The sequence below is a fragment of the Vanacampus margaritifer genome, chromosome 1 (genome assembly GCF_051991255.1).
Source record: "Vanacampus margaritifer isolate UIUO_Vmar chromosome 1, RoL_Vmar_1.0, whole genome shotgun sequence".
NCBI classification, from domain to species: domain Eukaryota; kingdom Metazoa; phylum Chordata; class Actinopteri; order Syngnathiformes; family Syngnathidae; genus Vanacampus; species Vanacampus margaritifer.
The window spans coordinates 46,621,170-46,647,792 of NC_135432.1; the positions used below are offsets into that span (position 1 = coordinate 46,621,170).

At 43.0% G+C, this 26,623-nt stretch overlaps 1 protein-coding gene across 3 annotated transcripts in view; it reads right to left on the bottom strand.

Annotated features, from left to right (window-relative positions):
- The window catches only part of LOC144044373 (disheveled-associated activator of morphogenesis 1-like), a 143,239-nt gene that overhangs the window by 103,243 nt on the left and 13,373 nt on the right, over nt 1-26,623 (bottom strand). For all 3 annotated transcript variants that reach the window (XR_013291274.1, XM_077558900.1, XM_077558778.1), the window contains exons 2-10: nt 25,146-25,349; nt 24,975-25,064; nt 24,487-24,558; nt 18,837-18,931; nt 7,351-7,570; nt 6,884-6,997; nt 4,659-4,769; nt 4,117-4,220; nt 3,973-4,039 (exon numbers count right to left, since the gene is read on the bottom strand). Coding sequence is in view for 2 of the 3 variants with exons in the window: in XM_077558900.1 (XP_077415026.1) it covers nt 3,973-4,039; nt 4,117-4,220; nt 4,659-4,769; nt 6,884-6,997; nt 7,351-7,570; nt 18,837-18,931; nt 24,487-24,558; nt 24,975-25,064; nt 25,146-25,325 (1,053 nt within the window). In the remaining variant the exon portion in view is untranslated. The remainder of the gene's footprint in view (nt 1-3,972; nt 4,040-4,116; nt 4,221-4,658; nt 4,770-6,883; nt 6,998-7,350; nt 7,571-18,836; nt 18,932-24,486; nt 24,559-24,974; nt 25,065-25,145; nt 25,350-26,623) is intronic.

Genomic DNA, 26,623 nt, shown 5'->3' on the forward strand with positions numbered 1-26,623 from the left:
TCGGCTTTTCCCTTCAGGGGTCACCAAAGCAAATCAGTTGCTTCCATCTAACCCTGTTCTCTGCATCCTCTGCTCTCACACCAACTACCTTCATGTCCTCTTTAACAACATCCATAAACCTCCTCTTTGGTCTTCCTCTACACCTCCTGCGTGGCATTTGGAAACTCAGCATCCTTCTGCTAAAAATACTCACTATCTCTCCTCTGGTCATGTCAAAACCATCTCAGTCTGGCCTCTCTGACTTTATCTCCAAAGCCTCTAACGTGCTGTCCCTCTGATGTGCCAATTCCTGATTATATCCATCCTTGTCACTCCCAAAGAGAACCTCAGCATTTTCATCTCTGCCACCTCCAGCTCTGCCTCCTGTCTTTTCCTCAGTGGCACTGTCTTCAGACCAAACAACATCGCTGGTCTCACCAGTTTTATAAACCTTTCCTTTCATTTTAGCTGAAATTCTTCTATCACACTTCACACCTGACACTTTTCTCCACCCGTTCCAACTTGCCTGCACACGCTTCTTCACTTATTTTTCACACTCTCCATTGCTCCGGACTGTTGACCCTAAATACTTAAACTCTTCGACCTTCTTGGTCTCTTCTCCCTGTAACCTCACTCTTCCACTTGGGTCCCTCCTATTCACACACAGATACTCCGTCTCGCTACAGCTAACCTTCATTCCCCTCCTTTCCAGGGCAAACCTCCACGCCTCTAGCTTCTCCTCCATATGTTCCCTGCTCTCACTACAGATCACAATGTCATCAGCAAACATCATATTCCATGGAGATTCCCGTCTAACCTCGTCTGTCATCCTGTCCTTTACCATAGTGAACAAGAAGGGGCTCAGAGCTGATCCCTGATGTAGTTCCACTTCCACTTTGAACTCCTCCGTCACATCTACAGCACACCTCACCACTGTCTTACAGTCCTCATACATGTCCTGCACCACTTGAACATACTTCTCTGCACTCCAGACTTCCTCATACAAAACCACAGTTCCTCTCTGGGCACCCTGTCATAAGCTTTCTCCAGATCTACAAAGACACAATGCAGCTCCTTCTGATCATCTCTGTATTTCTCTATCAACATCCTCAAAGCAAATACTGCATCTGTGGTACTCTTTTTTTTTTTGGGGGGGGGGGGGGCATGAAACCATACTGCTGCTCACAAATGTTCACCTCTGCCCTCAGTCTAGCTTCAATTACCCTTTCCCATAGCTTCATTGTGTGGCTCATCAGTTTTATTCCTCTGTAGTTGCCACAACTCTGCACGTCTCCCTTGTGCAATTGAAATATATATATATATATATATATTGGGATTTAATGTACTCATTATATGAACATATTTTTGACAGAAGCATGCAAGATGTACCTGAGGTCAAAGTTCAAATCTGTACTAGGGGCATTAGTGGTGCTCCGATCAATCGGCTAGTGATCGGTCGATTTTCATGAAAAAGTATGTGATTGATGATCACGAATCAAACCCTGTAATGGCCATTCGATCATTCTAAGTGGCCAGTTGTTCTTTTCACCATAAGTGGCTATTATGTACTGAACCATTTGCAGCAACTACAAACAATTAAGAATGATGTCATGTTTTGTAGAGGCGGCCGTGGCTCAGGGTGTAAAGACGGTCGTTCAGTAACCAGAAAGTCGACTGTTCGATCCCTGCTCTCCCCAAGTCATGTGTCCTTGGGCAAAGCACTTCACCACTTCACATTTTTTCGAATTTTTGGTGGTGGTCGGAGGGGCCATAAGCGCACACTGGCAGCGACGTTTCCATCAGCCTACCCCAGGGCAGCTGTGGCTACTTAAGTAGCTTACCGCCACCACAGTGTGAATGTGTGAGCACACGAATAATGCAACCTCTTTTAGTGTCCAAAAAAGCGCCATATACATCTAATGCATTATTATGTTCCTTTTAAATAAAATGACACTCAGTAATGCAATATATACATATTTGTAAACATAATTTACCTTTCACCAGCACTGTTCAATTAATTGCAAATTGGAACGGGGAATTGACCGGGATGTCACTATTTACACACATCGTGAAGTCATGTTTTGTTTAAAAAAATTGAAAAAAAAAAGCTACATAAATCTGACCGTTAAATATGACAAACATTCAAGTACTGCTAACACAAACACAAATATGACAAGGATTAATGTCCTTATAATTTCATAAATCAAATGTGTTGCGCCATGCAATGCACCCTGGGAACCGAGTGGCTAGATATGACCTGCAGTGTGCTTACTGCAACATACCGGCAAAGTGCGAATTATGCTCATTGACATCACAAAAACCCTAAAAATCAAGGATGCATGTACTGTATTGATAGTGCAAGTTTTGGCATTGACAAAAAAGTCAACCTCATGAAAATCTTTTCAGAATTAAGTAAGCTACAGCTTACTATCAATGCACATGCATTGACTTTGCCGTCTATTGGAATGTCACCGCTAGCAGCTAGCATTAGCTAAATGAGCATTCCTAACTAGATTTCTTGCACTCCGCTCAGCAGTTTGAAACCTTTAATCACTGGAAAGAGTTTTACAATGGGCAGTGTTGCTCTCTGGACACTCAAGTTTGGTCTCTGTAGTATTCTCAGTAATGAGACTTGTAATTATTTATTAACGTATTACAGTGTAGCAGAGCCCTATGGCATGACGTCACATCATATTTAATTTTCTTCAAATAATGTGCGTCATAACGTGGGTGCCACCCAGTGTTCAGACAGAGAAACCACAGTTGGTTAAAAGGTAACTATTCCTAAATGTTAAATGAAGCACTTTTCTTTTCCTTATACTACTTTTTATTATAATTATACTTATATCAATTTCATACTCCTACCCCAGCAGGATTGGCAACAGGTTTATGCCACCCCTTTGAACACAAATTAAATTTCATTCTGATTTGCCCTGTGATGTAATGTCAGCACTTTACTCGTCTTGAACTAGATGTTCCTCAAAGTCAGATTCCATGTCAGAAATCGTACCTAACTAAGATCTGAATCATATCTAAATCAAAATGGTTGGGGTCAAAGATGACATCAGCAAATATTCCTTCTGAGCACCCTTGACATTACTGTTTGTTTTCGCAGAGACAAGAATCAATGTTAGTTTCTCTTCATACACTTTGGACTATGAAACCCAACCACATCACACAGTTTAGTTTAGGTGCATTGTGTACTTAAAAATGTTAATGTTAAAGATTTCTGTACATCATGCATGCTCCACCAATGCTCAAATGAGTACAATGAGTCCTGACTTTTTAACTGTGACTGCGCCTATCAGCTTGTATCTTCCTATCAGTGGGGAATGTTCGCCCCAAACACGCCAGACATTTAATGTTAAATTGGGATAGAAACTGAAAAAAAAAAACAAGAAGAAGAGGCTGGCTTTGAGCACAACTCAAACTCCAGCTCAGACTCCAAGAAAACTGGAAGAAAAGAGTTTGCGCACATCCTCACACACGCACGAGATTGACACCAAGGCTGCAGTTACGCTTTAGGCCACAGGTGGCAGTCGTGAGGTAAAAAAAATAAAAATAGTCAAACTCTACCAAGCAGAGGTGGCAAATCCAGGTCCAGAAAGTAAAACCCTGCTTGTCTTTAGCCCTGGTGGTAGCTAGCTAGCTACTAGCTCCCTCCATAGCACCATGGGAGCTAGCTAACTATCATCTGAGGCTAAAGTCAAACTGTGGCAGGGTTTTTACTTTCTGGACCTGGATTTGCCACCTCTGCTACCAAATACCTTTCGGTCTGGAATTCCCAAGCTGTGGTGGTTCAGTGGATGATTCGTGAAGTGATTTCAAGCAGCGTGTAAAAATTGGATGTTACATTTCTGTAATGTGTTGTATATTTGGACCGAAGAATGGAGAAGGAGTGACACTATTCCCACTTAGCTGCATTGATGTGGACTGGCCCTAATCTTTTGTGTGTGTCATAAAGTCCAGAGAAGGCTGATCGAAATGACTTACAAGGTTGAAGCGTTTGGAAAACAGAAGCTCATCCTCATTCCTCAGCATTTCAAAAAAGTCCAGATGTCTGAAAGACAACAGATGCAATATGTGAGCAATTCGCCCTTTGTTTGCGTTTTTTAATGAATTTCAATGATTTTGCACCTGTCCAATGTTGCATTATCATGAGAGCGAAGTTTATCAATGACTGTCTGAATGCCCAACATCAGGAACTCATAGCGTAAATGGATACGGAACTCCAAACTGTTCTGTAGACAAACACAAACATTCACACACAATACATAAAATAAGGTACACCCACAAAGTGAAGAAGACCACACGTGTATACAAGGAGAGATGCTGTGGTGTACAAATCTTGCTACATTCATTTGGTGCCCTGCTCAAGTGCATCTCAACAGAAATCAGAATGAAGACATAGTAGTAAATAGTAGTATCAATAGTAACATCTCTCCAATGAATAGTTGCCTTTTTTTTCTTTTTTTCTTTTGTTAATGCAGTAGGACTCAAACCAGGTCCCTACTAATACTAAAATAAGAAATTCAAGAAAAAAAGATCTGTTAACATCTTTGAGCACTACAAACTCAAATTGTCTGATTTTGGTAAAACCCATGGGAGACTGGAATTACAACATGTGAAAATGTGTGTGGATTTTCTTTCCAAATAACAGCTAAAATATATTTTTTTACCTCGCCTGGTCCTTGGCTCAGCATTGCATTAATGAAGGACATAATGGCAGTTTTTAGATTAACTTCATCTCTGTAGCGACCTGTGGTTCTATCCAGGTCTGCCACTAGAGTCTGCACACAAAACAGAAAACATACTTTGGCATTTTGACTGCAAGACCACAACAAATCATACAAAATCTCAGCAACTTTTGTGACGGTCTTTAGAACTTTTTCAAAGAGACTATTGTTCTGTGGCACACTGTGTTATCCAATTTCACTTGATCGTTCAAAAATGCAATAGTATGTCTGCACTACAAATAGTTTACCTGTGATCATCGAGCTAGCTAGGCAGAATAAACTAAATCCACTAGATGGCAGAAGGTACAGGTTCCTTGTACCATTCATATAAGTCGATCGTGGCTTCCTGCGATTATACCATCTTTGTACTCAACAGGGCCGGATTTGACACTGAAAATGTAATTTAGAGAGTAAATAGTGATAAGATTATTATTTCAGTGGCCTGTCCTGTATGTTTTGCGACAAACCATACCATACCACACCACTTTATTTATATACTGTAGCACGTTGAAAAGACAACACAGGTTGACACCAAAGTGCTTTACATAAAAATAAAAATAAACGTATATTAAAATGTAATTACACCAAAACAAAGGGATTTAAAACACAAAAAATGGAAGTCACTCCTGGGTTTTAAAAGCCAAAGAGTAAAAATGAGTCTTAAGACATGATTTCAAAACTGTGTGGGCTTGCCTAACAGGCACAGTTTTGGGACTGCTACTGGGAATGCCCGGTCTCCCCTAAGCTTCAACCTAGATTTAGGAACCACTGGGAGAAACTCATCAGAGGACCATAAAGATTTTGGAGGAACATATGGTTTCAACAGATCAGACAGCTACGTTGGTGCAAGTCTATTTAGGCACTTAAAAGCAAACAATAAGGTTTTAAAAACAATTCTAAAATGTGCAGGAAGCCATTGGAGGGATGCCAGTACAGGGATGATGTGCTCTTGCTTCCTTAACAAGAAGGACCTAAAAAAACCAGAGCTGAACCTTAAATACCCACCCAGTGCTCCACTGTGCCGAACGCTGCAGTAAGATCTAGTAATACGAGGATAGTGGAATCACCAGAGTCGGTGGCCAAGACAATGTCATTAAAAAATGCAGTCTCGGTACTAGGCAGTGCATTGTAAGCAGACTGAAACACTTCCAAAATACAATGGGCATTCAGAAATGATAACAATTGTGTAAGCACAATTTTTTCCAGAACCTTAGTAAGAAACGGGAGTTTGGATTTAGGCCTAAAATTTGACACGTTAGAGATTTCTAGGTTGGGCTTCTTAATGAGCGGTTGCACCACAGCATGTTTGAAATTTGCAGGTATATCTCCTTCAAGGCACTAGGTCTTATAAACCTGCTAGTCTCTTTAATTCGGCGAGGGGGGAGGATGTCTAAAGTACAGCCAGAGGATTTCATGTGGGAAATAATTGCCTCTAATTGAGACAATCTATTCTTAGTGCCGGTCTCAGCCTGGGTAAATAGTGAGGGTTGCATCTGGAAGGGTATTTAGAATAAAACATTGTCCAAAATAAATATGCAAAAAAACAATATTGACTACTCAGGCTTGGGTTAGCAATAACTGCAAATTGTACTGTTGGCCTAGGGTGCGAGGTGATTGAGTATTTAGTCAAAATGGGGAACAGGAAACAGACTGGCTAGAAGACGAAAGAGAAGAGGGAGCTTCAGAGTATTGGACAGAGTTGGAATGTTAAATGTAGGCACAATGACAGGCCAAGTTAGAGAGCTGGGTGATGATTTTGAAGCTAGAAATTGAAGGTGCGATATTCAATGTTGTCAGTGGTTATGCCCCACAGTCGAGATTTGAATTTGAGGAAAATGTCTAGAGTAAGTTGAATGAGGTGTATTTGCCTCTGTTTTTAGTTTGTGTTTCAATGCCTAGCTGAGAACCGGTGAGCAGTGCCACTTGCGGCACATGTTGATACTTTAATTCATCCCATGAGGGAATCAGTTGCCATTAGAGATGCTGTAAAAGGAATTTCCTGCATAGACCATTATCTATTAATCCAAGATTGGATGAAAAGATTGGAGCTACAATGTGTTTAAAGTACAAAATCTGTGGGTTGAGTCAATAACATTTATGTTGCTAAATCAAATTGATACTGAACTTGTTCTTGGAAACATGAATGTATAAATAAATAATAATCTGACCTGGAAGCGTGTTCTCTCTGAGGCAAAGTTCTGGTAGTGTAGCATGGCCTCAAGTACTTTCTTATGGCCTCCTGGCACCAGGCAAACTGCACCCAGAATCTCTAGGACAGCAACCTATAGGAAAGCGAGGAAACCTCATAAAGAACATTGGGCCTGATTCTGAAATATTTTTTTAAGAAACACCTTTAAATTGTTCTTATTTAAACAAAAACAAAAAATAGAAGTAGGATTTACAAATAATTTCTTAAACATTAAGTCATAATGGATATTGCTGGCACCGGGCCAAAACCTTGTACCTTCAAATTCTGCACTTTTCAGGAGACCCCCAAAACGGCATGTTTGTTCAACTATAAATATTGTATCATTAAAGATAGCAAGCCATTTTCAATACTTTAGATTGGTTAAGATTTAGATTAAGCAGCTAAAAAAATTGAAAAGTAAAATGTCATGCTTGTGCACTCATGTACCTTGGCTTTAATGTTTTCTGTGGCAAGGCTTTGTGCAATAATGTTGATACTCTCGCTGTGTCCCAGGACATGAGCTCTTCCCTGTGAATTGTTCATCAGAGCCTTGATGCATCCAATCAATGATGTGTGGATTGGAGATTCTGTTGTCTCATAGTCCATTGACTCCAGGAAGTTCAAAATACATAATAAGCCATCTAAGTCAATAAACCTTGTCACAAACCTGTAAGAGATCAAGCAGAGAGGTGCAGCTGTCAAACATAAATCTGTCAAAGTGATCATTTTTGGGATAGTTTTGATGGCGATGTTCTCTCAGGTCAAGGTAAACTTTATTATCCCTGAGGGGCAATTCCTTTTACAGCCACCAGTCAACATGAGAAACACCAACAATCCAGACACATACTGACACAGTCTACAGTGTTATTCTATACTATTTAAAAGGATAATGGAAACAGTTTTTTTTTATATCGGTTTGACCTGCACCTGGGCATAATGTATCTATGCCCTGATGGCAACATCTTATATTTACCAGACAGAGGGTGACCGCTGTAATAGATCGAGCCTTTGTTGCTCCTCTCGCTCGATAAAGTGGGGAAAGCTCCTGGAAGTTACGGCCTCCTTACTGCAAACCTTTGTGATGTATCGCAAGCACTTATTTCTACAAGTCAGGAATCCAAACCAGCAGAAAAAAGCAAATGCTTGGACAGACTCAATGAAACAAGAATACAACTAACAACATAAAAATAGGGTTAACATTAAAACTTCTAAACTTCCAGTAAAAGTGTATCCGCTGGTGGGGCTTAGCACAGTCACTGTGGGCATCAAATGTTAGCTTGTGTTGACATTATTAACATTTTTATTGTTTTATTTTACATTTTACCTGTTTTATATTTCATTATAGATGTGTTGATGAAGGTGTAATTATGTTGACCTGATATAACCTGTGTGAGTAATGCTTTTGACATTCTTGCTATCTTTTCTACTGTTTTCCCAGAAATGAGAAAGTTAAAATGTTTCTATGTTTATCTAAGAAGTCTAGTTGCTGTTCATTAGAAATCCGGTTGTCAAAAGTTCAAGGACGATCTAGTTTACTGGGAAAATGCAAACTCATTCTGTGCGTCACGGGATGACAGAGGCGTTTCCTCATGTTTTGAATAAAGAGGCTGTGTGGGCAAAAGAAGACACACACATTGGATGACACTGCTTGGGTGATGTCTAACTGTGTGACCAGAGATCTCTGTAATAAACCAACCTTGCAAGGACACTCTCCACCAGAATCTCATCTTGCAATTATTTGAACACGCAAACAATTACAATTAATGGTAATTTCCTTCAAATGGTGACCCCGACGAGCGACGTTGCGGGCTGTGGCGTTCACGGACGGATACAATTCCAGGCGCCTAATTAATTACGGTGAGTGGACATTTATCCACGTTTGAGGAATTCTGTCTGTCTTTGAGGCGCTGCAGCTGGTATTCGTCTTGCAAAATTACTACATTGGAGATGAGATCAGATGAACAGGTTTTTGGTAAAATTTGAAGTCATTGTGTTGGACGCGAAGTCCCTGATTTCGGATTTTACTACGGTGTTCGAACTGTACATGTACTTGGTGACGACAGCATTGTTTACGGAAATGTCGTCATGTTGGTTGTTGCGCTGAACGGGAAAAACAGGCAGACGCAGCGGATTAGCGCCGCTGTTAAGAAGTCGGGAGATTCTTGGATAAATTTGATATTAAGGTATAAATTGACACAGCATACGTACGCCGCTGTTATAGATTTGGAACACAGGTTGACACAGCGGACTTGCGCCGCTGTTAAGAAACCGGGAGATCCTTGAATATTTGTTCAGCTGCATGACAACAGGCTGACGCATGCACAGATGAGGTACGTAACGTTACGATGGATTGTGCACAATTAAGACGGATTGTGGCAAACAGGCTGAAGCAGGCGTTTTATTAAAATTACAGAAAACACACGGCAGTCTCGTTCTGAAGGAATCTTAGAGATTGTAAGTCCCTGCATTTCTGAGGCAATTGTTAAGTACATGTAGAGTTGGAAACAACTTTTCGCTGCGAAGGAGCCGAGAGACTGCTTTGTGATCGTCTTAAAGCAGTATTTATTGTTTTCCGAGGTACAGGTTGACGCATAGCTTTTGTTACTTACAAATGCTATTGCTAAGAAATCGAGAGATCATGATATTTATTGTTTTTGGATAATTTTGTTCAGCTGGAAGGACAACACCCATCCCGGATGTTTATTGTTTTGTCGCGGAAGCTATCTTTTGTCGACTACTTTTAAGGTATTACTAGTGAGACGTCACTGGATTTATAATTATTGATACGACTTCAATATGATAATAACTAAGGAGGTTAATAATTAATATACGTTATGGAAGCCCTTTTTGACTGTCATACCGAATGCTTTGATCCGAAGGCACTTCCGCTTGACGGTCGCAACATGTTGTTGATAACACAGGTTGCTAACGCTTCCGAGGTGGCTATCGAGGCGATGCCCCCGAAAAATAGACGTAAATTGAAGGAGGAATTAAACAAATGGATGCACAGTTGCTGTGAAAAAGGTTTTTTCCCACCCTTACAATCTACGATTTGCTTAATATCACTGATGAAAGCCGTTGAACTTGCATGTGTAAAAAAGCGTCATGCGCTGGACAAACAAGTACGAGACACATCTGTCATTTCTTTGAGTGGGGCGAAAAGCTAGACGTGACAGTAGATGAGTGTATTAAATGATGATTAATGCTGAAATGTTGACTTTTAGTAAAGGCTGAATGGGATAAATTGGTTAGACAACGTGATATGACTAATGAACGTTTTAATGTATTGTCAAACAGCTATTAAATTGAAGATATTTAGAGGAAGCTGCCTTATCTGATATGTGTGCTTTTACGGGGTGAAGTTATGTGTGTGCGTGCGTGTGTGAGCAGCATTTGAGGAAGGTGTGTGAAGTGAAGGGAACATTTTTTGTTATAAAATGACTAGGGTAAATTGTGTGATTTTGGTGCTTGTATGTGCCTTCATTAGGTTGAGAAGTTGAGAAACAGTTGTTTAATAACTGCATTTGGAACTGAGAGAGACTGGATGACAGATGTGTGCATGGATATTTGTGCTAATTGCCTTTAAGTGGTGTAGAGAGCTGTTAGGGTACAGATGCTAGAGGCAGGTGACATCCGTATTTTTATTTTATAATTAGGTCCGCTTTAATATTTTTTGTTATAGTTAATTGTTTCTCCCTCATAATTTTGCTTGTACGCGAGAACATTACTTAACCTTTGTTTTCTCTCTGATTTTTTTTCCCCACAATCTGCTGTCAGACATTTTGAGGGGCATTCCCGAGACTTAAGCACAGTCCTTGGAAGCAACTTCCCCATGTTGACGTTGACCGGTGTTTGATAAACAATAAAAAGGAGGGGACAGTTTGTTGAAGACAAGAATTTATTCGTTGTCTCTAAGTGTGTGTGACAGATAGGAATATTGAAAAATAGTAGATATGTGTGGAGCATGTGTGAATTGTGTGTTAATGGGGGGGATTTGATTTTTTCTTGTTTGTGTGCTAGGAGAAGGTGTATTGCGTAATGTCCTGGGGGAGTGTTGAAGTAGAAGGGCAGTTTTTGTGTTTTTTCTCCTCAGTGATGAAAATGGAGAGGAACAGACTTTTTTATGAAATATAAAAGACTATTTGTAAAGCTGGTTTAACGACAGGCCTGTGGGGGAGGGGGGAGTAACTTGTAATTTAACTACAGGCCACTATCTATATTACTTTTTAATTAGGTCTGCTTTTTATAGTTGAATATTGAGTAATAATTATTATTTCTTTTAATTGAAAAATAATTTTAATTTTTTATTTTTCCCCTGCATCTATGATGACTCATTCGTAGGGGTGAAAGTGATTTAACCTCTGAGTCCCATTTCAGAATTTGAAGGCGGCCATTTTGTATGCAAGTCCTAAGGCTTGACAGAACTTCCCATGAGGGCGCCGACTGGGAGTTGTCACATTTTAAGCATGATTTGAGGTAACACATAATGAAGAAGATGTCTATGGTAGACATGCGTTAATATAGTAATACTACTTGCTATAGTGTAGTGAACAGATTTAAATAAAACTATAGAATACATAAAGATAAATAAATTCAAAAACAAATGAATTACAACAAGCAGATTGTGCTCTCTTGCTACATTCTCATCTCCCTCTGTCTGTTGCGAGTGTATAAGTGTTTCAGGCAGGTTCAATCTTTGGCTGGAGGTGTTTCTCTTGGCTGACTCAACAAACGTGCTGGATTAACCTGGCTGTTGGGCCACGAATATGGACAGCGTTCTCCTGCTCTACTTGGTGTACAGAGTGAACGGCAAGCTGCATCAAGGCCACTTTCGGGGGGGAAGTGGCCACACAGACTGCAACAAGGATGGTACACTGTATATCCGCTCGCCCTGTGACTGTTCAATGACTCTTATGATTTATCTGAGCAAAATGTCCATCAACTCTTTGAGCAGACATCTCAAACTCTCATCACAGCCGTCCTGATGAAACTGTCAGGGGTCTCCAGTGACAGCTAAGGCCTGCTTTGAACTTTTCCCTGCATAAACTGCTATCGACAAGGACAGGAAGGAATATGAACTCCAGTTGTGGACTCAAAGTTCGAGTCATCTGAGATTGGCCCCTTGAGTCATATTTTGGCCTGTTTGAGTACAGTTTGTACTCTGTACTGTGTCAGAAAAGGAGATGTGATCTATAGCAACGCAGTTTTGGAAATTGAAAACGGCTTATGTGAATAAGGGTAGGATACAATTTATTTCAATCTTAATTACTATATTTTATCTCTGGCAGTTGACCAGGGTTCTGAAAGAAGCTGACAACGCCCTTTTCAAAAAACAACAACAACACAATACACAAAAACATAACAGAACTGACAAACGCCTTTCTCATTCTACAAAGAACTTCACCTCGAGATGGCGTCCAAGCGACAACACGTCTTCAATTGCGTCTTCAATTGCGGTTACATCATGACACTCTTTCTCATATTGACTGTTATGCCAATCTGGTATTTCTGGGATCCCCTCGCTACAACTTTGAACGTAACTACAACACTTCGTGTTAAGCGAGACATTGCCCCTCCACACATTCCCTGGATCATATCCTGGACTTATGATGACTCAATTGCTGTGACAGTTGCCCCAAACACGAACACCTCTGTCAAAATGCCCATTACATCATTGAAGGGATTTAGAAGTGGCCAGAAGATCACGGGAGGGGACTGGGTGACATATTGGTGGTATTTGACAGGAAATGTTTTGCGGCGAGACTGGAGTGCTTTTATAACCACCCAAAGCGGACAATATTGGCTACCGGGAACGAGCGAGGAGGCTATTTTCTTTAGCAAAAGGGTAACATTGCGTAAAGTGGGAGGCCAACTCGAATTGAACTTTTCTCTTCCCAATGGAAATATACGGCCGCCTAATGTAACTCTATATAACAACTCTTGTTTTGGGTTATTGTTATGGGCATGGTCCTCTGGAACTGACCCCTATTTTCCTATTTTAGTTTGTGTAAATAAGACAATGAGTAAGTTAGAACAACCAAAAATGACTAAATACACGATGGAGACCGGGGTAGAGGCTGTAAGTGTACCGACTGATGGTGTAAGAGAGTGGTTTCGTGTTACGACAGGAGTGTCCGACAGCAGTAACAATTGGCTACTGCTGGCGAACGAAGCAGCGCGTGCCTCTGGTAAAGATTGTGTGGTATGTGTAGGACCACGACCTTTATTGCGAGTAATCCCTGCTAAAATAGAGGATCACTGTGTAATGGAACTTATGAATAAAACTGTCCCCAATGCCAAATGCTCTCAATGGGATAAGGTGTACCCACTCGTAAATTGGCAGACAACTAAACCAGTATTTTCAAATGAAGTTGCGCATGGTAATTTTTCATGTATTAAATTGACAGGTACTGGAGAACAATTGGGAGAACTAAATCACATCACCCGCTCCATTTCAGCAATAGATGTCGGACAAAAGTTCCAACCTCAATCTAGAGCTGACATTTGGTGGTGGTGTGGTCATAATCAAATATTTGACAAGTTACCTTTGAATGTAAGAGGATATTGTGCTCTCATCACCCTCCTTCTGCCAGTACAACTTTTCCCCACCTCTGTTGATAACCTTTTACAAATAATTGATTCATGGGAACCACAATCTTCTCCTTTTCAGAGATTCAAACGGTCTTCTTGGCAAGAGCAAAATGTTCCCACCTACATTGATGCAATTGGGGTACCACGGGGTGTACCAGATGAGTACAAATTGGCTGATCAAGTACTCTCAGGGTTTGAATTGCTAATTTGTTGGTGGTGCACCATTAAAAAAAACGTAGATACAATTAATTATGTGCATTATAATGTACAAAGACTAGGAAATTGGACTCAATCTGGTTTTGAGGCTGTGCACGGCCAGTTAGCTGCTACATCTTTGATGACATTCCAAAATCGAATTGCACTAGACATGTTACTGGCAGAAAAGGGCGGAGTTTGCGCAATGTTTGGAGATCAGTGTTGTACTTTTATTCCTAACAATACTGCACCGGATGGAAGTTTAAGTATTGCAATTGAAGGACTCCGGACACTCAATAGAAAGATGAAAGAACATTCTGGTATAGATACTTCAATATGGGATACTTGGATGGATGTTTTTGGCCGCTATAAAACTTTGATTTCTGCAATTTTATACAATATGATGGTTGAGTCTGTTGCTTCTCCACTCCCACCTACTGCGACATCCAATGCAGATCCCGCTGGAATCTTTTTGTAAAAATGTTTACATGCTTAATTTTTGGGCTCTTTCGAGCCCAATTGAAGGATTGTTGACATTATTAACATTTTTATTGTTTTATTTTACATTTTACCTGTTTTATATTTCATTATAGATGTGTTGATGAAGGTGTAATTATGTTGACCTGATATAACCTGTGTGAGTAATGCTTTTGACATTCTTGCTATCTTTTCTACTGTTTTCCCAGAAATGAGAAAGTTAAAATGTTTCTATGTTTATCTAAGAAGTCTAGTTGCTGTTCATTAGAAATCTGGTTGTCAAAAGTTCAAGGACAATCTAGTTTACTAGGAAAATGCAAACTCATTCTGTGCGTCACGGGATGACAGAGGCGTTTCCTCATGTTTTGAATAAAGAGGCTATGTGGGCAAAAGAAGACACACACATTGGATGACACTGCTTGGGTGATGTCTAACTTTGTGACCAGAGATCTCTGTAATAAACCAACCTTGCAAGGACCCTCTCCACCAGAATCTCATCTTGCAATTATTTGAACACGCAAACAATTACAATTAATGGTAATTTCCTTCACTTGTCATCAAGAATAATCTCCAGGTATTTATAATTTTTAACTATCTCCATAGGCTGATGACCATAGATAAGGAGAGGAGGAGGGAGAAGGGGAGACTTCCTTCTAAAAGCAATTATCTGTTGTTATTTTTTTTAGACACATTGATTTCTAAGATGGAACGACCACACCAATCGCTAAAAGTACGGACCACATGACCATAATCAGAATTATCATCATTTAAAAGTGACAAAATAAGAGAATCATCTGCATATTTGACTAAGAATATATCCTTTCGATGACTCAGACACTCATTTGTATATAAACCAATTAAAAGCGGTGCGAGCCAGTGGAAGATAAAACACCATTAACTCCCACTTTATGCCGTCTATCTGTTAAGAAATCCATCAGCCAACACAATTTTATAGGTGTTGGAGAGCCGATCTACTAAAATGTTGTATGCTATTAAAATCAGAAGATAAATCAATATAAAGCAAACACACAAAATTGCTCACACCATCCAAATTGCCTTGTGCATTATTCAAAAGGTGTATACAGCATCCTTAACTCCCCTATCAGCCCTATTAGCAAATTGGAATGGATACAATTTGTCCTGTATCAAACCCATAATCTCATCTTTAATATTTTTTCAAAGACCTTCCTGACCAGACAGGTAAGTAAGTGCTACAGGTCTGAAGTTATTAAGAGATTGTGTCATGTCTTTTTTGGCCCTGGAACAATTATTGAGTCCTTCGAGAGGCTAGGGACCTTTAAAGATGAGTCCAACTCGCACTAGAAACAAATCAGACTTACTGCCAGCAATGTGGATCAAATTTTGACACAGGTTGTACAGGGCTCAGTACCCCGTACTCCCGAATTACCCCCTACAGCAGGAGTGGGCACACTCGGTCCTTACCAAGTGTGACTGAGGAGTGCAATCACTCTATAGTTGGAACACACCCTCCGGTCCCCCTTCTTAAAATGGGGGACCACCACCCCAGTTTGCCAATCCTTGTGGTGAATCCTTGGTATTTACTCTCGTACCATCTTCTCTTTATGGTAGACTTAGATATTTATATACTGTACCTACTTCCTGGAGAGTGTTCCTCACTTGAGTGGATGTTGTGAAGGGGTTGTTCTTCACCATGGAAAGGATTCTGCGATCATCCACCACTGTTGTCTTTTATGGATGTCCAGGCTTTTTTGAGTTCACAAGCTCACCAGTGCACTTTGTTTTTTTCACAATGTAGCTGTTGATTTGGCCGTTCTTAACATTTCTGCTCTCTATCTGATGGTTTTCTTCTTCTTTATTTCAGCCTCAGGATGATCTGTTTTCACCCCTATTGAGAGCTCCTTTAACAGCATGTTGTGTGTTCCAAATGCAAACGCAACACCTAGAATCAACTCCAGACCTTTTAACTACGTAATTGATGACAGGTTAATGAGGGAAGAACCCATGCAGCCTTTTTTTTCCAGCCTTCTAAGTCAATTGTCCAAATACTTTTGGTCCCTTAAAAAGAGCTACACATTAAAGAGATGTAATTCCTTAACTCTTGCTCCAATTTGGATGCAAATACTCTCAAATTACAGCTGAGAGTCTGCATTTGAATTATTGATTATATGATTTTATCCTGAGTATGTTTTTGTCAAACATTCAAATCCGCGCTTCAATTGTTGAGGCGGCCGATCGGAGCTGTGGCCGTAAGGTGGTTGGTGCCTGTCGTGGCGGCAATCCTCGAACCCGCTGGTGGACACCAGCGGTAAGGGATGCCGTCAAGCTGAAGAAGGAGTCCTATCGGGCCTTTTTGGCCTGTGGGACTCCGGAGGCTGCTGACGGGTACCGGCTGGCCAAGCGGAATGCGGCTATGGCGGTCGCTGAGGCAAAAACTCGGGCATGGGAGGAGTTCGGTGAGGCCATGGAAAACGACTTCCGGACGGCTTCGAGGAAATTCTGGTCCACCATCCGGCGTCTCAGGAGAGGAAAGCAGTGCACCGTTAACACTGTGTATAGTGGAGACGGAGTGCTGTTGACCTCGACTCAGAACGTCGTGAACCGGTGGGGAGAGTACTTCGAAGAACTCCTCAATTCCACCAACACGCCTTCCTTTGAGGAAGCAGGGTCTGGGGACTCTGAGGTGGGCTCCCCTATCTCTGGGGTCGAAGTCGCCGAGGTGGTTGGAAAGCTTCTCGGTGGCAGGGCCTCGGGGGTGGATGAGATCCGCCCGGAGTTCCTAAAGGCTCTGGATGTTGTGGGGCTGTCGTGGTTGACACGTCTCTGCAGCATCGCGTGGACATCGGGGATGGTGCATCTGGATTGGCAGACCGGGGTGGTGGTTCCCCTTTTTAAGAAGGGGGACCGGAGGGTGTGTTCCAACTTTAGAGGGATCACACTCCTCAGCCTCCCAGGTAAGGTCTGTTCAGGGGTGCTGGAGAGGAGGGTCCGTCGGGAGGTCGAATCTCAGATCCAGGAGGAGCAGTGTGGTTTTCGTCCCGGCCGTGGAACAGTGGACCAGCTCTACACCCTCAGCAGGGTCCTCGAGGGTGCATAGGAATTCGCCCAACCAGTCCACATGTGCTTTGTGAACTTGGAGAAGGCGTTTGACCGTGTCCCTCGGGGAGTTCTGTGGGGGGTGCTTCGGGAGTATGGGTTACCGAGCCCCCTGATACGGGCTATTCGGTCCCTGTACGACCGATGTCAGAGTCTGGTCCGCATTGCCGGCAGTAAGTCGAATTTGTTTCCGGTGAGGGTTGGACTCCGCCAAGGTTGCCCTTTGTCACCGATTCTGTTCATAACTTTTATGGACAGAATTTCTAGGCGTAGCCGAGGCGTTGAGGGGGTCCGGTTTGGTGGCCTCAGCATTGCATCTCTGCTTTTTGCAGATGATGTGGTGCTGTTGGCTTCTTCAAGCCGTGACCTCCAGCTCTCACTGGAGCGGTTCGCAGCCGAGTGTGAAGCGGTTGGGATGAGGATCAGCACCTCCAAATCCGAGACCATGGTCCTCAGTTGAAAAAGGGTGGAGTGCCCTCTCCGGGTCGGGGAGGAGGTCCTGCCCCAAGTGGAGGAGTTCAAGTATCTTGGGGTCTTGTTCACGAGTGAGGGTAGGTTATAGCGGGAGATCGACAGGCGGATCGGTGCAGCGTCTGCAGTGATGCGGACGCTGTATCGGTCCGTTGTGGTGAAGAAGGAGCTGAGCCGAAAGGCAAAGCTCTCGATTTACCGGTCGATCTACGTTCCTACCCTCACCTATTGTCACTAGCTGTGGGTCTTGACTGAAAGAACAAGATCCCGGATACAAGCGGCCGAAATGAGTTTCCTCCGCAGGGTAGCCGGGCTCTCCCTTAGAGATAGGGTGAGAAGCTCGGTCATCCGAGAGGGACTCAGCGTCGAGTCGCTGCTCCTCCACGTTGAGAGGAACCAGTTGAGGTGGCTCGGGCATCTGGTTCGGATGCCTCCTGGACGCCTCCCTGGGGAGGTGTTCCGGGCATGTCCTACCGGCAGGAGGCCCCGGGGACGACCCAGGACACGCTGGAGAGACTATGTCTCTCGGCTGTCCTGGGAACGCCTTGGGGTCCCGTCGGATGAGCTGGCTGAAGTGGCTGGGGAGAGGGAAGTCTGGGCTTCCCTGCTAAAGCTGCTGCCCCCGCGACCCGACCCCGGATAAGCGGAAGAAGACGGACGGACGGACGGATGTTTTTGTCAACAGCTAAAATAACAAAGAAAATTGTCTTGAAAAAATCCAAATGGACACGCGAATGTATGGAGCACCTTGGGGAGTATTCACTCGCTCTGACTGGAAATGAACAGCGCTTCCTCTCCACTACCGCGACGTGAGCATTCGGCATCGCTCGGCTTCACTCAGCTACCGGTTCAAGGGACGTTCAGCTTTGCTTGGTTTGAACTCCGAGAATGAGGTCAAACTCCAAGACATTTTTTACTGAGAGGTTAGGGTAAGGAATTGGGGTAGGCAATCATTTTTGATGGTTGGGGTTAGGGGAAGGGGCCAGGAAATGCATTATGTCAATGAGATGGCCCCACAAAGTTAGTAAAACAAACGTGTGTGTGTGTGTAATTCAGTCACAAAAAACTACTTCAAAAAATACATACTGTACATTCAATGGACTGTCACAAATAACATGATGTACCTCATAGGTTGTGTCCTCAGCGCTGTCTTAAGCCCTTCTACGACAATTTGTCTTCCCTGATTATCTTCTTCCTCCAAAACAAGCAGGGTCTTTCTCTGATATGACAAAACAAAAATGAAAACTATTTTAGAAGCCCTTCTATGATATAAATATCAATAATATCAATCATTTCTTGTTTAAATTAAGTCATATTACCACAGTAGGAAATTTTATTGAATAATTGTGTGAACTAAACGATTATTTGCCATTTGGTGTAGTCTGTGACAAGTAAGTTTATGGATGTTATGTCTCAAACGCATTTGGTCACATAAAGAAAAGTAAAATGTTTTGACGGTTTCAACAAAATGCATAGGAGCACAACACGACATAGGCCCAGCATTTATCCAATGACTGTCCAGTTTTGCACAGTGGAATAACTCTACGAAGCAGTGTAAATAAATAAATAAATAAATGCACCATTAAACTGCAGGGATGAATTAGAGAGAAGTTGTGTCAAAAGATGACGGTATTATAGCAGATAAACTGTACACACAGCAGTGCTTATTACCTTACTTTATTTTTTTCGGGGGGAGGGGCATTTAGGGGAAGCTGAGCTTCCCTTGCCACTGATATATATATATATATATATATATATATATATATATATATATATATATATATATATATATATATGTATGTATATATATATATATATATATATATATATATATATATATATATATATATATATATATATAATTTTATTTATTTACTTACAAACAACAAATACAAATGTACTTGTAACACATTTGGGTTAAAGAACAAAACAAAAAACCAACAGAGTCATGCCAGGGAAACCCCAAAAAACCCTCAAGGGGCTTGACTAGTAGGGCTCCCTTTGGTCAGTTTTTAGGAGCAGTCAGAGCAAACAAACATAAGATAGGAAACAAATGCAAAAAAATTCAGAAAGTACAATGTTCAGCAATGTTTTTTTTTAGAGACTTCTTAAATGCTCTTGAGGAAAGTTTTATCAGGTGAGAAGGAAGAGAATTCCATATTAAGGCGCCTCTCTGTATGTTATTCTCAATTTGGATGAAGTGATCCGAGATTGGGGTGGACAAAGCTGAAGAGCTGTTTGTGTGGGATAGCTGTGAATTTGATTATTTGTAATAACAAATTGATTAAAAAAGGAAAGGAGTGTTCTGTTCAATGAAACATACACAAATTGAGCAACCTGGACTGGATCTAGTTTGTTGATTTGTCATTAAGTATGCCAAGTTTGTGGAATAGTGGTAAAGAATGGCTCCTGTGTGCAGAGCAAGTAAAAATTCTTACTGCACGCTTTAGCAGGCGGAGAATGGGATAGACGCCACGGACTTCCGATTTTCGGGTTTTACACATCAGCGCCGTTTCTGGCCACTGCTGGCCGCGTTCCAACACTCGCACCCCCACCCCTGCGCCCCCAAATTGCACGCTCCCGCTCATCAGCGGGAGGGCGTCCCAGCTATCTGAAATGCTTCAGACACTGAGACAGACACTGCCCCCGTCGACGGGAACGCGCAACCGAGGGGCACAAAGGCGCAAGACTCTGCCCACATGTCGCAAATCGAAAACGGAAACAAAGTTGATAGGTGAAAACCCGGAAGTTGGAAGTCCCGCTTCTCCATGGCATATACTGTAGTCCATTTCCCAATATTCCAATATTTTGGGCAATTTTTTATGTAATAAGTGAAATTTTATATTTTCAAGTCATGTTTTCATCGATAAGTACACCAAGAAAGTGAGTTGATTTGACTTTTGTTATTGGCATATTATCAATACTCCATCCATCCATCCATCATCATCTACTGCTTATCCGGGGTCAGGTCGCGGGGGCAGCAGCTTTAGCAGGGAAGCCCAGACTTCCATCCCCCCAGCCACTTCAGCCAGCTCCTCCGACAGGATCCCAAGGCATTCCCAGGCCAGCCGAGAGACATAGTCTCTCCAGCATGTCCTGCGTCATCCCTGGGGCCTCTCTGGTGGGGCGTCCAGGAGGATGCCCGAGCCACGTCAACTGGTTCCTCTCAACGCGGAGGAGTAGTGGCTCGACACTGAGTCCCTCCCAGATGACCGAGCTTCTCACCCTATCTCTAAGGGAGAGCCCGGATACCCTGCGGAGGAAACTCATTTTGGCCGCTTGTATCCGGGATCTTGTTCTTTTGGTCACGACCCACAGCTCTTGACCATAGGTGAGGGTAGGAACGTATATCGACCGGTAAATCGAGAGCTTTGCCTTTTGGCTTAGCTCCTTCTTTACCACAACGAACCGATACAGAGTCCGCATCACTGCAGACGCTGCACCGATCCGCCTGTCGATCTTCCGTTCCAACCTACTCTCACTCGTGAACAAGACCCCAAGATACTTGAACTCCTCCACTTGGGGAAGGATCTCATAGAGGGCACTCCACGCTTTTCCGACTGAGGACCATGGTCTCGGATTTGGAGGTGCTGATTTTCATTCCAACTGCTTCACATTCGGCCGTGAACTGCTCCAGTGAGAGTTGGAGATCACGGCTTGAAGAAGCCAACAGCACCACATTATCTGCAAAAAGCAGAGATGCAATGTTGAGGCCACCAAACCAGACCCCCTCAATGACTCGGCTGCGCCTAGAAAATCTGTCCATAAAAGTTATGAAAATGAATCGGTGACAAAGGGCAACCTTGGTGGAGTCCAACCCTCACTGAAAATGAATTCGACTTACTGCCGGCAATGCGGACCAAACTCTGATACCGGTCGTACAGGGACCAAACAGCCCGTATCAGGGGGATCGGTAACCCATACTCCCGAAGCACCCCCCACAGGACTTCCCGAAGGACACGTTCAAATGCCTTCTATAAGTCTACAAAGCACATGTGGACTGGTTGGGCGAACTCCCATGCACCCTCAAGGACCCTGCTGATGGTGTAGAGCTGGTCCACTGTTCCACGGCTGGGACGAAAACCACACTGATCCTCCTGAATCCAAGATTCTACTTCCCGACAGACCCTCCTCTCCAGCACCCCTGAATAGACCTTACCAGGGAGGCTAAGGAGTGTGATCCCTCTATAGTTTGAACACACCCTCCGGGCCCCCTTCTTAAAAAGGGGGACCACCACCCCGGTCTGCCAATCCAGAGGCACTGTCCCCTATGTCCACACGATGTTGTAGAGACGTGCCAACCATGAAAGCCCCACAACATCCAGAGCCCTTAGGAACTCCGGGCGGATCTCATTGACCCCGGGGCCCTGCCACCGAGGAGCTTTCCAACCACCTCAGTGACTTCGACCCCAGAGATAGGGGAGTCCACCTCAGAGTCCCCAGACCCTGTTTCCTCAAAGGAAGACGTGTCGGTGGAATTGAGGAGGTCTTCGAAGTATTCTCCCCACCGATTCACGACGTCCCGAGTCGAGGTCAGCAGCACCCCATCTCCACTATACACAGTGTTAATGGCGCACTGATTTCCTCTCCTGAGACGCCGGATGGTGGACCAGAATTTCTTCGAAGCCATCCGGAAGTCGTTTTCCATGGCCTCACCGAAATCCTCCCTTGTCCGAGTTTTTGCCTCAGCGACTGCCAAAGCTGCATTCCGCTTGGCCAGCCGGTACCTGGCAGCAGCCTCCGGAGTCCCACAGGCCAAAAAGGCCCAATAGGACTCCTTCTTCAGCTTGACGGCAACCCTTACTGTCCACCAGAGGGTTCGAGGATTGCCACCACGACAGGCACCAACCACCTTATGGCTACAGCTCTGATCGGCCGCCTCAACAATGGAAGTGCAGACCATGGTCCACTCTGACTCAATGTCCCCCGCTTCCCTCGGGATAAGGGAGAAGTTCTGCCGGAGGTGGGTGTTGAAACTCTTTCTGACAGGGGATTCTGCCAGACGTTCCCAACAGACCCTCATAATACGTTTGGGTCTGCCCGGTCGGACCAGCATCTTACCCCGCCATCGGAGCCAACACACCACCAGGTGGTGATCAGTTGACAGCTTCGCCCCTCTCCTAACCCAAGTGTCCAACACATGCGGCCGCAAATCTGATGACACGACTACAAAGTCGATCATCAAACTACGGCCTAGGGTTTTCTGGATCCAAGTGCACATATGGACACCCTTGTGTTTGAACATGGTGTTTGTTATGGCCAATGCGTGGTGAGCACAGAAGTCCAATAACAAAAGACAGCTCGGGTTCTGATCGGGGGGGCCGTTCCTCCAAATCACGCTCCACCAGGTCTCACTGTCATTAGCCACGTGAGCGTTGAAGTCCCTCCAAGGACTACAGAAATGGTGGGTACTCTTGCTGCTGTTCGGTGCATAAGGACAAACAACAGTCAGTCCCCCCACGCGAAGGCGGAGGGAGGCTACCCTCTCGTTCACCAGGGTAAACCCCAACGTACAGGCCCCTAGCCGGGGGGCAATGAGTATGCCCACACCTGCTCTGCGCCTCTCACCGTGGGCAACTCCAGTGTGGAAGAGAGTCCAGCCCCTCTCGAGAGGATTGGTACCAGAACCCAAGCTGTGTGTGGAGGCGAGTCCAACTATATCTAGTCAGAACTTCTCAGCCTCACACACCAGCTCGGGCTCCTTCCCTCCCTGAGAGGTGACATTCCATGTCCCCAGAGCTAGCTTCAGTAGCCGGGGGTTGGACCGCCAAGGCCCCCGCCTTTGGCTGCCACCCAACTCACTGCGCACCCGACCCCCTTTTGCCCTTCCCACAAGTGGTGAGCCCATGGGAAGGGGAACCCACATTGCCTTTTCGGGCTGTGACCGGCCGGGCCCTATATGGTATAGGTATGGTATAGGCTCGGCCACCAGACGCTCGCCTTCGAGCCCCAGAGGGGGGCCCCGGTGACCCGCGTCCGGGCAAGGGAAACCACGATCCAAAATTTACATTCATCATAGAGGTCTTCTATTATCAATAAGTACAGGAGTATTTGCAAGATTATTTTTTATAATCTTGACCAAATAAAATAAAATGTGTTTTTGTAGCTTTTTAAGCCCTAAGCTATTTTTCAGGTATTAAACCTTAAGCCCTAAGCTGTTTGTCAGGCTTTATATACCCAAAATAAAAAGAGGAAATCTCTGCAACCACAAGGTCGATTTGAATAGTTATTGTGTCATAATAAATGCAACACTTGTGAGATTTCTTCAGATGTGTAAATATATATGTTACGGGTAAAAGTAAATGAAGATGGCACACAGCACAAATGTGAAAAAAACAACACACAAAAAACACGTGTGTTTTGCATGACGTACGACTAGCACAGCGGGAGAGCCGAGTTATTTTACCTTGTGGTGCAATACCAATTTCTATATTTGATCATTTAAATGAGTTGGCGTTTGAGCTGTTTGGGCCATGTAAAAATTCTTTGAAGTGTGAGAGGCCCCCAATTGGGGGGCGCTAGGGCTTAAAAGGTTTTAATATTGAGTGGAAGTTTATTGATTTTGAACCATTTTTTTTGTTTTCAACATTGATGAGAGTTATAGGGTTTTGATGCGAATAAAACAAACTAATATAATCTGAGAACAAGATTTTTGATAACTGGTTGGATGCATTTGACAAATCATTAATGTATGTAAAAAATAATAGCGGCCCCAAGACAGATCCCTGAGGAATACCACATTTTGCCACAAGAGGGCTACTGAGGTGTACTTACTGTGGCCATTGAACGTAGCTGGTCAATATAGTACTCTGGCCAACTGGTTGCTCCTTTATTCTCATCTGCTTCCTGGAATACAAACATCAAGAGATCATCAATCTTGTTTGTTTGTTTGTCTAGCCAATCTTTTACACCACTTTTGCCACTTGTGTTGTCAAAAATGCAAGAGTATGTGCACAAATGATTACCATGACAGTTTCCTAAACTGATTACTTAATCATTGCACAAATTGATGGTCTGTTCTGATCATGGACAAATTGTGTATTATTATATGTGAGATTGGAGAGTGTAGTAATTCACTGATAGACATTAGTAATTTCCTTAAATACTTTTTCATCAAGCTCTCCCTACAATTGTTAGTGTAATATTCTTTCAAATCATCAGCATTAAAATTAACATGACACAAGACCAGTTGACTGAAGTGAAGTAATGCTATAGCTCAGCATGAGGGCAAAGGACTTGAATTTTAGACCTTAGCTTCTTACCATCTTCTTACTCCAGTAAAGTTTCCATTTTTTCTCTGCTGGCAATGCAAACATGCCAGCCCTGTGCTCCCCTGTGAGATCCAGTTCATCCTTGAAGACAGGTGGAAGCCAGAAGATCATAATAAAGGAGCTTCATCAATTTGAAGGTCACACATCCACTTCTGTACTCACCACTAGCTCAGTGAACATCAAGTCCAGCTCTTCATGAGGGGGCATTGGTAAGGTGGGCTCCAACGCTGCACTACAGATATTATCATGGAAGTGTGTGATTTCTGGTTGATCATTCTTGAAACAGCAAGAAAACAAGGTAGCCAAGAGGTGCCCCTGATGCTGTGCTCCCTGTGATGCCATCTTCACTGTTATCAGGACTGTTGCCTAAAAACAAAATAGCCAAATTGTCTTACAATATCATTTGCATTCACAAAACACTTCATTGACTACAAGTGATTTGGTGCCCTAGGCGAAAGTGTAAACTACTTTCAAACTATGTACAATATATCTGTGTAAGATACATATAAAAAGTAATAAAAATAATAAGGTCAATGACGGCCGGCCATTTTGTTAACAATAGATGGGAAACTTCGAAAAATTGATGAAAATTAATGCTATTTTGATGTTTTTTTTATAGAAAATTCTGATTGATTGACATACATTTCTCTACCCTGGCCCCGTTTTTCCTCCTCCTCCTTTCGCCGCTTTCTTAATGCAGTACCTGAGGGCTTGGACCTTTTCATTGTAAACGTTTTTGATGTATAGACATAAGCGAGCCATCCATCTATCAATAGCGCTAACACTCTGAGATGATGCGCGATCCCCTACTTTTCACTGTAAACAGCAGCAGCAGGTCAGATTCAGATTCAGATTCATCTTTTGAGTACAATTTATATTGTAAATAAACATTTTAACTTTGCCTGTTGCCTTTATAAATACCTTTTACAAAAATAAACCATACAGAAATACAGATTTTTAGTCAATAAAACAGAATCTTGAGCATTTCTAAATATTTACCAAGGAGCGTTAGCACACTGCAGTGGGCGAAAACGGTAACGTTTTACTATGCAGTAAATTACAAAATTAACATGAAATATAGCAACATAAGTTAAACAATGAAACATTGCTCCAATACGATTCTTATTTCCTTCTACGCCAGGTGCTAAAGAATCCTTCACTGAATTAGTTGTAAACTTCAGTTTTCTCTGATTTCCTGTGACGCGCACATGCCTTCTCTGCACTTGGAAGACGGCGCTACTAAGTACGTCGGTTACCGAATCAGTTCTTATCGGTTTATGAGACCTTTTCCTGTATCCTCCAAAATAAAAGTATCAACTATATTATAATAGCACAGTAAAACAGCGCAATTCTGCAATACAAAATTGCAAAAACAAAAATAATAGCATGGTCATTTACAGATGAACCTGAGGGGGAAAAATGTTTTTTATCTTTTTTTCCCCTGCAATTTGGCACCCCCTCCACTAGATGGTGCCCTGCAATTTGGCGCCCCCTCCACTAGATGACCGGCCGTGCTTGCACTATAAAACCAGAACAATATTTGCATCACAGTTTGCCTTCACAAATGCTCTTTTGATGAACACTGCCTGAGCGATCAAGTTCGCCCCACTTAGGTGGGTGTGACAATCAGTGGTACTTTA